Genomic DNA, 11,357 nt, shown 5'->3' with positions numbered 1-11,357 from the left:
TTAGGATGCATCATGTGAGGGCTTGGGGACTAGGAGTTAGGATGCATCATGTGAGGGCTTGGGGACTAGGAGTTAGGATGCATCATGTGAGGGCTAGGGGGCTAGGAGTTAGGAGTTAGGATGCATCATGTGAGGGCTCAGGGGGCTAGGAGTTAGGAGTTAGGATGCATCATGTGAGGGCTTGGGGACTAGGAGTTAGGATGCATCATGTGAGGGCTTGGGGACTAGGAGTTAGGATGCATCATGTGAGGGCTCAGGGGGCTAGGAGTTAGGAGTTAGGATGCATCATGTGAGGGCTAGGGGGCTAGGAGTTAGGAGTTAGGATGCATCATGTGAGGGCTCAGGGGGCTAGGAGTTAGGAGTTAGGATGCATCATGTGAGGGCTTGGGGACTAGGAGTTAGGAGTTAGGATGCATCATGTGAGGGCTTGGGGACTAGGAGTTAGGAGTTAGGATGCATCATGTGAGGGCTCAGGGGGCTAGGAGTTAGGAGTTAGGATGCATCATGTGAGGGCTCAGGGGGCTAGGAGTTAGGAGTTAGGATGCATCATGTGAGGGCTTGGGGACTAGGAGTTAGGATGCATCATGTGAGGGCTTAGGGACTAGGAGTTAGGAGTTAGGATGCATCATGTGAGGGCTTGGGGACTAGGAGTTAGGATGCATCATGTGAGGGCTTAGGGACTAGGAGTTAGGATTCATCATGTGAGGGCTTAGGGACTAGGAGTTAGGATGCATCATGTGAGGGCTTAGGGACTAGGAGTTAGGATGCATCATGTGAGGGCTTAGGGACTAGGAGTTAGGATTCATCATGTGAGGGATTGGGGACTAGGAGTTAGGATGCATCATGTGAGGGCTCAGGGGACTAGGAGTTAGGATGCATCATTACAGGGCCTTAGAAAACATCCCATTTTCATTTCTCCTTTTTTTCCTCATACCTCAATGAGGGCTCAGGGGACTAGGAGTTAGGAGTTAGGATGCATCATGTGAGGGCTTAGGGACTAGGAGTTAGGAGTTAGGATTCATCATGTGAGAGCTTAGGGACTAGGAGTTAGGATGCATCATGTGAGGGCTTAGGGACTAGGAGTTAGGATGCATCATGTGAGGGCTTAGGGACTAGGAGTTAGGATGCATCATGTGAGGGATTGGGGACTAGGAGTTAGGAGTTAGGATGCATCATGTGAGGGCTCAGGGGGCTAGGAGTTAGGAGTTAGGATGCATCATGTGAGGGCTCAGGGGGCTAGGAGTTAGGATGCATCATGTGAGGGCTTAGGGGGCTAGGAGTTAGGATGCATCATGTGAGGGATTGGGGGCTAGGAGTTAGGATGCATTCTGTCTGTTTGGATGTAGCAGCTAACTAGCTAGTGGTGCCTATGCAAGTTACACGTTTGAGTTAACCCTGACCTCTGTTCACTACGAACCCTAAACTCCAGGCCGAACTGACCACCACAGCTGCATTTTAAAACGGGGCTCGGCTGTGCTCTGTACAGGGCCTTAGAAAACATTTTATAGATCCCATTTTCATTTCCTCCTTTTTTTCCTCATACCTCAATGAGAGAGAGACAGCGAGAAACAGAGAGAGAGAGAGAGAGAGAAACAGAGAGAGAGAGAGACAGAGAGAGAGAGAGAGAGAGAGAGAGAGAGAGAGAGAGAGAGAGACAGAGAGACAGAGAGAGAGAAACAGAGAGAGAGAGAGACAGAGAGAGAGAGAGAGAGAGAGAGAGAGAGAGAGAGAGAGAGAGAGAGAGAGACAGAGAGACAGAGAGAGAAACAGAGAGAGAGAGAGAGAGAGAGAGAGAGAGAGAGAGAGAGAGAGAGAGAGAGAGAGACAGAGAGAGAGAGAGAGAGAGAGAGAGAGAGAGAGAGAGAGAGAGAAGACAGAGAGACAGAGACAGAGAGAGAGAAGAGAGAGAGAGAGAGAGAGAGAGAGAGAGAGAGAGAGAGAGAGAGAGAGAGAGAGAGAGAGAGAGAGACAGAGAGAGAAACAGAGAGAGAGAGAGAGAGAGAGAGAGACAGAGAAACAGAGAGACAGAGAGGGGCGTTTCACAACCGGCTGTAGTTTAGTTGCAGCAGGGAGTAGCGTGTTATGGCGACGCGCCCGGTTCCGTGACACCGGACCAATCAGATTGCGCGAATCCGAAAGTTTACCTTTTATGGCTCGAGCCGGGCATCTAACCGGGAGATAAAAACCACGCGCCCACCGACTACCGGTTCACTTTGAGGCGCCGTCACACGCAGTTCGTGCGGGATTATATCATTTACCCTTGAAACACCCCCCTCCCAAAAGGTAAGAATAACCTACATAACTCAACTATTTAATGGCGTTTTTGTTTTTAGTAACAGATACAAAGTAAACACGTATCTGGTTGCGTATTTTAATTCATTTTAATCTGGTTTGTTATATAGTGGAGGACATGAACCACAAGGCTGTTTGTATGATTTTATAGGGTAGACTTAATTAACATGCTGTTTCAGTAATATGCATGGTTGATCAGGTTCAATAAATGTTTTAACCAGGTTTGCAACATGTTGACTTTATAATGGATTGGGCGTATATATGCAGGTGTGACTTGTTAGGTAATCAATAACCGGATTAACCCCCATGCAACCACCTACAGTAAATATATTTATTTTAACATGGTGTTAAACTGATTATTATATGTGTTTTTTGACCAGCTGTTGGACCCCCCCTCCCGGGGTAAAAGGGGGGTCTCAGGGACTCTTTGTGTTGAGCTCTGCGGCTGTAGGTTCAGACCTAGTTTATCCTGCGTGTTAATATTAACATCAACTGCTTTTTAACTACTCGACACAAATAGTTTTAACTTAAATAAAGTTAGTTTAATGTGTTATTGGTATGTGTGTAGTACTTAAAGCCGTAGGTTATTATAACCTGAGCGGTTATCCGGGAAACCGGTCCGGTCAGGAGGAAGGGGGGGAACCTCGTCAGCAGTGACCAAGGCGTGGCCAGCAGGAAATGGCCTTTAACCTGGCAGGTTTATTCACAACACTGGACTTGGCAGTTAACTAAATTATTTTTATTTTTAAGTCTCCTCCTTAGTAGTAAATCAGCTTTTGAATGGGAGTTATAGACTTGGGATTTCATATTGAGAAGTGTGTTTTAAATTTTATTAAAGAGGTTTATTTTTCCATGTCATTAGCGCTCATTTTAAAGTCAGATTTCCACGGTCGTCTTGTGTTTTTTGGGGAGTTTATAAAATGGCGGCCGGGGGGTTGAAATGCTACTTGGCAAAGAGGGGAGTGGTCACATCCGGGTTTGTTTAAAAACCGTTCGTATTCTCTGGTTGTGAACCGCCAAAAAGGGCTGCTGAGAATCCCAAAACATGTCCTTATATGGTAATATCGAAAGAACGCAGCGCCACTCTCCTTTGTCTGGAGGGCGCAGTGCGGTGTCCACCTAGCGGTCAGAACGCGTCATTACAACCTGCCAGGAAGGCAGGACGTGTTGCGTCATGTCGTCACAGGGCTCTTATACGGAAGTGTTTCTTAAGGGTGGCGCTGTGCGGAAGTGTTGAGGGGGGTAACGCAGTTTTTTTTTTTTACCCTCTTCTCAAACGTCTGTCTTTGTAGCCTTTGTTTGTATTTTTTACATACTTTTTTTTTTTTTTTTGCAGTTCAAAATGGAAGATGAAATCGCCGCACTGGTTGTTGACAACGGATCCGGTATGTGCAAAGCCGGATTCGCCGGAGATGACGCGCCTCGGGCTGTCTTCCCCTCCATCGTCGGGCGTCCCAGGCATCAGGTGAGGAACAAGGGGGTTTTTGACCCGGAAATGGACCTGTTATTGCTAATGCCTAAATGTAAACTAATCTCATATGATTGGCTTTGGGACATTTTGAACTGAAAATTACATATGGTTCTAGTTTGATTTGTCTGTTTATTATTAATTTGAGGCCTAGTGACTAGAATAGAGATGAACATCCCATAGATCACATCCCTGAGAAGTGGCTACATACAACTAGCCTTCTGCACCTCAATGCAGTCAGACTTAATATTGAGGACACTGCAAACTATATATATATTAATCACACACACTAACCCCATCCAATCCAGTAGTTGGTATGCTAGCCGTTTCCTAGCTAGCGTCTGTATATATCAAATCAAATCAAATCAAATTTATTTATATAGCCCTTCGTACATCAGCTGATATCTCAAAGTGCTGTACAGAAACCCAGCCTAAAACCCCAAACAGCAAACAATGCAGGTGTAAAAGCACGGTGGCTAGGAAAAACTCCCTAGAAAGGCCAAAACCTAGGAAGAAACCTTTGAGTCCTCTTCTGGCTGTGCCGGGTAGAGATTATAACAGAAAATGACCAAGATGTTCAAATGTTCATAAATGACCAGCATGGTCAAATAATAATAAGGCAGAACAGTTGAAACTGGAGCAGCAGCACAGTCAGGTGGACTGGGGACAGCAAGGAGCCATCATGTCAGGTAGTCCTGGGGCACGGTCCTAGGGCTAGGTCCTCCGAGAGAGAGAAAGAAAGAGAGAATTAGAGAGAGCATATGTGGGGTGGCCACCTCTTCTGGCTGTGCAGATTATAACAGAACAATTAAATGTTCATAAATGACCAGCATGGTTGAATAATAGTAAGGCAGAACAGTTGAAACTGGAGCAGGAGCATGGCCAGGTGGACTACAGCAAGGAGTCCTCATGTCAGGTAGTCCTGGGACATGGTCCTAGGGCCCAGGCCAGTTGAAACTGGAGCAAGCATGGCCAGGTGGACTGGGGACATCATCAATAGTCCTGGGGCATGGTTCTAGGGCTCAGGTCCTCCGGTATTTACACAGGACACCGAATAGGACAGGAGAAGTACTCCAGATAAACAAACTGACCCTAGCCCGCCGACACATAAACTACTGCAGCATAAATACTGGAGGCTGAGACAGGAGGGGTCAGGAGACACTGTGGCACTGTGGCCCCATATACTAACCCCATCCAATCCAGTAGTTGGTATGCTAGCCGTTTCCTAGCTAGCGTCTGTATATACTAACCCCATCCAATCCAGTAGTTGGTATGCTAGCCGTGTCCTAGCTAGCGTCTGTATATACTAACCCCGTCCAATCCAGTAGTTGGTATGCTAGCCGTTTCCTAGCTAGCGTCTGTATATACTAACCCCGTCCAATCCAGTAGTTGGTATGCTAGCCGTTTCCTAGCTAGCGTCTGTATATACTAACCCCGTCCAATCCAGTAGTTGGTATGCTAGCCGTGTCCTAGCTAGCGTCTGTATATACTAACCCCATCCAATCCAGTAGTTGGTATGCTAGCCGTGTCCTAGCTAGCGTCTGTATATACTAACCCTGTCCTGTTTTCAGGGAGTGATGGTTGGGATGGGCCAGAAGGACAGCTACGTGGGAGACGAGGCTCAGAGCAAGAGGGGTATCCTGACTCTGAAGTACCCCATCGAGCACGGCATCGTCACCAACTGGGACGACATGGAGAAGATCTGGCATCACACCTTCTACAACGAGCTGAGAGTGGCTCCAGAGGAGCACCCCGTCCTGCTCACAGAGGCCCCCCTCAACCCCAAAGCCAACAGGGAGAAGATGACCCAGGTATGTGTCAACTCACCTCTACGGTTCCTTCTGCTCTTCGGTTCTGCCTTGTCTTTCCTCACGCTCCTCTTCCTCTCCTCCAGGCCGTCTCTTCTGAAAGCTGATTTGTCTCATCTCTCTAGAAGCTCCAGGTCTTTCCTCCTTTCTGTGTTCTGCACCTTGCTGGCCTTAACGATGCCTGTTATGGCGTGTAGAGATAGTGACGGCACTTTAATGATTGCATTCATTCTAACAATAAGACTGGCCCTCTGCTGGCTGAGTTACCATAGCAACACCGGCGCTTACAGGGGGTCTGTTTCGACCTGCAGTGGGGTTGACTGCTGTGTTTCTGAACGGGTTCTTCACTAACTTTACTCCTCGACTCACTAGCGCATGTTCCTCTGACTGATCTCGAACCTTGACACTCATCCCCCTCTACTCTGGTCCTCATCCCCCTCTACTCTGGTCCTCATCCCCCTCTACTCTGGTCCTCATCCCCCTCTACTCTGGTCCTCATCCCCCTCTACTCTGGTCCTCATCCCCTCTACTCTGGTCCTCATCCCCCTCTACTCTGGTCCTCATCCCCCTCTACTGGTCCTCATCCCCCTCTACTCTGGTCCTCATCCCCCTCTACTCTGGTCCTCATCCCCCTCTACTCTGGTCCTCTCATCCCCATCCCCCTCTACTCTGGTCCTCATCCCCCTCTACTCTGGTCCTCATCCCCCTCTACTCTGGTCCTCATCCCCCTCTACTCTGGTCCTCATCCCCCTCTACTCTGGTCCTCATCCCCCTCTACTCTGGTCCTCATCCCCCTCTACTCTGGTCCTCATCCCCCTCTACTCTGGTCCTCATCCCCCTCTCTGGTCCTCATCTCTGGTCCTCATCCCCCTCTACTCTGGTCCTCATCCCCCTCTACTCTGGTCCTCATCCCCCTCTACTCTGGTCCTCATCCCCCTCTACTCTGGTCCTCATCCCCCTCTGGTCCTCATCCCCCTACTGTCCTCATCCCCCTCTCCTCAGGTCACCCCTTGACACCTCATCCCCCTCTACTCTGGTCCTCATCCCCCTCTACTCTGGTCCTCATCCCCCTCTACTCTGCACCCCCTCTACTGTGACTCATCCCCCTCTACTGTGGTCCTCATCCCCCTCTACTGTGGTCCTCTAGCACCTTGACACTCATCCCTCTCTACTGTGGTCCTCTAGCACCTTGACACTCATCCCTCTCTACTGTGGTTTTATAGCACCTTGACACTCATCCCTCTCTACTGTGGTTTTATAGCACCTTGACACTCATCCCTCTCTACTGTGGTTTTATAGCACCTTGACACTCATCCCTCTCTACTGTAGTCCTCCAGCACCGTGACTCATCCCGCTCTTCTCTCCCCTCCAGATCATGTTTGAGACCTTCAACACCCCTGCCATGTACGTGGCCATCCAGGCCGTGTTGTCCCTGTACGCCTCCGGCCGTACCACCGGTATCGTCATGGACTCCGGTGACGGCGTGACCCACACAGTACCCATCTACGAGGGCTACGCTCTGCCCCACGCCATCCTGCGTCTGGATCTGGCCGGCCGCGACCTCACAGACTACCTGATGAAGATCCTGACGGAGCGCGGCTACAGCTTCACCACCACGGCCGAGAGGGAAATCGTACGAGACATCAAGGAGAAGCTGTGCTACGTGGCGCTGGACTTTGAGCAGGAGATGGGCACCGCTGCCTCCTCTTCCTCTCTGGAGAAGAGCTACGAGCTGCCTGACGGACAGGTCATCACCATCGGCAACGAGAGGTTCCGCTGCCCAGAGGCCCTCTTCCAGCCCTCCTTCCTCGGTGAGTTTCAACTAAACACTCAGAATCGTCGCTAGAGGTCAGATGTGTCGTCGCCAGCCGGCAGCAGTCTTGTGAGCAGTGTAACGACGGCCATTTTGTCTCCTCTCTCTCTCAGGTATGGAGTCTTGCGGTATCCACGAGACCACCTACAACTCCATCATGAAGTGTGACGTGGACATCCGTAAGGACCTGTACGCCAACACTGTGCTGTCCGGAGGAACCACCATGTACCCCGGCATCGCTGACAGGATGCAGAAGGAGATCACCTCTCTGGCCCCCTCAACCATGAAGATCAAGGTGAGAATCACTACAGTCAACTGTCATGTCCCTTTATGAAGGCTACACAAGAACTACCAACTAGGACTAAATACCAGTCATCTAATCGGATGGCCTGGCAACACCAGTATACCTGTTCTCACTACTATTAGGCTTAGTTAACAGTCCCTTATAAAGATCACTAATACACCGTTATTACATTAGTCTAACACTGTAAAAATCAACCGTGTCAGGCCTTTAAACAGCAATACAATGCTTAACTTAGTATCCAGTAGACTGATCTGAAGTCCTGTCCCCTACTTTTAGTTTAACTCTCTGCTGCCACCATGTGGTCGGATGTTAGTACTGCAGTCAGACCCATGTTAATTTAACCCCACTGGTCAGATGTTAGTACTGCAGTCAGACCCATGTTAATTTAACTCTCTGCTGCCACCATGTGGTCGGATGTTAATACTGCAGTCAGACCCATGTTAATGTAACCCTCTCTCCTCTCCAGATCATCGCCCCTCCAGAGCGTAAATACTCCGTCTGGATCGGAGGCTCCATCTTGGCTTCCCTCTCCACCTTCCAGCAGATGTGGATCAGCAAGCAGGAGTACGACGAGTCTGGTCCCTCCATCGTCCACCGTAAATGCTTCTAAACAGACTGTACCCATCCCAAACGACCGACCCAGCCACCCGACTTACCACTTCAGCTCTGCCACCAGACACACCACCCAGAGAGAGAGAGCCCAGACCCAGCTTCTCAGTCTCATTGGCATGGCTTCTCTTATTTTGGCGCTTTTTCTTTTGACTCAGGATCTGTGAAACAAAAAATATATACACACAAAACTGGAACGGTGACACAATGGATTAAAGGTTTTTAAAGAGTTAAAAACAAAAAACAAAAAAATGTAAAGGACCCCTGAGATTCTATCATGCAGCTGAGGACTTTAAAAAACATGTACATTCTGTTTCTTTTCGAGTCATTCCAATTGTTTTGTTAAACTTTTCAGAACAGGTATTTGCCTCTGTGAAGGCTGCCGGCTCTCTGCCACAGTGTTCTGTAACATGGGGCTTGTATGTAAATTATGTCACAGTGTCTGGGTTTTTTTTTGTACTTGCAGCCTTAAGTCTTGGTCCTGGTAATTTTTTGTTTTGTTTTTGTTTATGCAAATGAACCCGAGTGTGACCTCTGCTGGGGGGGGTCAGAGGTGATTAAGGGTGCCAGAGGGACCAGTGGGGGGGGGGCAACTTGTACACTGACTAAACTCCCAATAAAAGTGCACATGTGTTCCGACATCACTTCCTGTCTGAGACTCCCTTCCTGTACAGTTCACTGTTGTCTGGGTGGGGTGGCAGGAAGCTTCCGGGTCTAGGACCAAGGGGGGGGGTATAGTGTGGGTTCCAGTCAAATCAACATCCTGGTGCTTTCCTATAGCACAGCGACAATGTTCTCATCTCTCTCAGAGCTACCTAAAGATAAACACAATGTGAGTCTCTGGATAATTGTCAGCTAGCACCTGTTATGTCGCTAGTGATTTATTTAACTAGGTAAGTCTGGTTAGGAACTCACCTTGTTCAGGGGCTGTGACACTATACTGGCTCGGTGTGGGGATCATTGAATTAGAGGTGGGTTTTAAACTGCCTTGTTCAGGGGCTGTAACACTACTGGCTCGGTGTGGGGATCATTGAATTAGAGGGTTTTAAACTGCCTTGTTCAGGGGCTGTAATACTATACTGGCTCGGTGTCATTGAATTAGAGGGTTTTAAACTGCCTTGTTCAGGGATCATACTGCCTTGTTCAGGGGCTGTAACACTACTGGCTCGGTGTGGGGATCATTGAATTAGAGGGTTTTAAACTGCCTTGTTCAGGGGCTGTAAACTACTATACTGGCTCGGTGTGGGGATCATTGAATTAGAGGGTTTTAAACTGCCTTGTTCAGGGGCTGTAATACTATACTGGCTCGTTTTCAAATTAGAGGGTTTTAAACTGCCTTGTTCAGGGGCTGTAATACTATACTGGCTCGGTGTGGGGATCATTGAATTAGAGGGTTTTAAACTGCCTTGTTCAGGGGCTGTAATACTACTGGCTCGGTGTGGGGATCATTGAATTAGAGATGGGTTTTAAACTGCCTTGTTCAGGGGCTGTAACACTACTGGCTCGGTGTGGGGATCATTGAATTAGAGGGTTTTAAACTGCCTTGTTCAGGGGCTGTAACACTACTGGCTCGGTGTGGGGATCATTGAATTAGAGTGGTGGTTCTCCAACCTGATCATCTTCTTGAAGAGGAGAGAAATGACAGGGTTGCCAGCTCGATCTCAAATTGGCACCTCATCTCCCCCGGGTCCTAAATTCGGCCGATTCTGGATTTGGTTTCCCACTCAAATCCAATTAATTTCAATACCTTTTAAGGTTTGGAAGGTGTGTAATTTCCCTTTTAATTGACAAGGGGAGTAAATAATGTTCTGGACTGCTGCTCGTTCAATGGGAAAGTTTACAAATAAATACAAGTGCTATTTCTGCCAGGAAGTGTACTTTGCGGTTAACATTGAAGTAGAAAGTATGTCTACCCACAGGTGTGGCTTGTTTAACCAGTCGTGGTAACCAGGGATGGAATGTTGATTTTTAGCTGTGAGATTTAATGATGGGAAAAGTGCTTGTACTTTTTCAGAATAGTTTTGTGTCGAGCTTGGTAGCTCCCGATTTAACCTGGAGACTCGATATCAAATGTTTTTACAGGAAAGTACATGCTGTGAGTCTGAAGGTGTCCAGTCCAACTCAACATGGTTCTGATGGTAGATTTGAGACGGTCGGGTCACGTCCATCTCATATAGCCTGGGTACCAGTACCAAGGTGCTTCAAAAGTCTGAAGACGATATTTTATTGGCAAACAATTCTAAACCTGTTTTTGCTTTTGTCACTGGGGGTCGATTGATGAGGGAAAAAACCATCTGTAACTTAACGTGGGAAAAGTCGAGGGGTCTGAACTTCCATTAGACACTAAATAAAACGCATTTCTCTCTGTGCCTTTTCTGACCTTGAATTTAAGCGTGAAAATAGCATGTTTATTCATCCACTATTTGTTTGAGTTGGAGCTAGAATAAGGTATGTTCTTCACACTCTAACCTTGATTAAATTCCCTCATCATTCTACCACGTTACCGATCGAGGAAACCACGAGGAAAGGTTTAGCGAACCCTTCCGGTTCCAGGCCGGAAAAGCATTTATTTTATTTTTAATTTATCAATATATTTTATAGGCTTCCCGAACCGTTTTTTTCTTATTCATACAAACATTGATAACCGTACATTTCGGTCTAAATAATTACAAGATCAGAGTATTTTTTAAATCTACCAGTTGGTTTTGCAAACGGAGACGAAAATTCATTGATGTCTTTCTGTCATCGATCTCTATATTGTGAACCCGTTCTCTCCATGTAATTCTAGTGAGTCTGTGCACAAAATATATCATTAAAGGTACACCATAATTTAAAGGGATGGCTTCAACTAAATGTACTTTGAAACCCCGATTGAATGAAAACTCCACGAGAAAATCTGTTGTCCATCAAATTGATTCAGATCGGGAAAGACAGCCGCACCTGCAGAGAAATGCATAAATTCCTCTGTCGGAAGAGTTGCGCAAAACCTGGATAGTACAATATTTGCCCATTATTCTCTAAAAAAATATATTTTTAAAATGACGTCAAGCTCTGTCAAATTGC

At 47.5% G+C, this 11,357-nt stretch overlaps 1 protein-coding gene across 1 annotated transcript; it reads left to right on the top strand.

Moving 5' to 3' along the window:
* The first annotated feature begins 2,124 nt into the window (after positions 1-2,124).
* Positions 2,125-8,938, top strand: LOC124018122 (actin, cytoplasmic 1). The gene is made up of 6 exons (XM_046333397.1): positions 2,125-2,283; positions 3,629-3,757; positions 5,332-5,571; positions 6,941-7,379; positions 7,495-7,676; positions 8,152-8,938. The coding sequence occupies exons 2-6, from the start codon at positions 3,635-3,637 to the stop codon at positions 8,293-8,295; spliced, it is 1,128 nt and encodes a 375-aa protein (XP_046189353.1). The 5' UTR covers positions 2,125-2,283; positions 3,629-3,634; the 3' UTR covers positions 8,296-8,938.
* The last annotated feature ends 2,419 nt before the right edge of the window (positions 8,939-11,357 follow it).

This window comes from Oncorhynchus gorbuscha, unplaced genomic scaffold (genome assembly GCF_021184085.1).
Source record: "Oncorhynchus gorbuscha isolate QuinsamMale2020 ecotype Even-year unplaced genomic scaffold, OgorEven_v1.0 Un_scaffold_396, whole genome shotgun sequence".
NCBI classification, from domain to species: domain Eukaryota; kingdom Metazoa; phylum Chordata; class Actinopteri; order Salmoniformes; family Salmonidae; genus Oncorhynchus; species Oncorhynchus gorbuscha.
This window is presented reverse-complemented; position numbering and strand designations above follow the sequence as displayed.

Bases quoted from the DNA above. Each gene is read 5' to 3' on its own strand.
- LOC124018122 (XM_046333397.1), top strand. From the start codon at position 3,635: ATGGAAGATGAAATCGCCGCACTGGTTGTTGACAACGGATCCGGTATG. The intron at 3,758-5,331 runs GTGAGGAACAAG...TCCTGTTTTCAG, and splicing joins TCGGGCGTCCCAGGCATCAG to GGAGTGATGGTTGGGATGGG. The intron at 5,572-6,940 runs GTATGTGTCAAC...TCTCCCCTCCAG, and splicing joins ACAGGGAGAAGATGACCCAG to ATCATGTTTGAGACCTTCAA.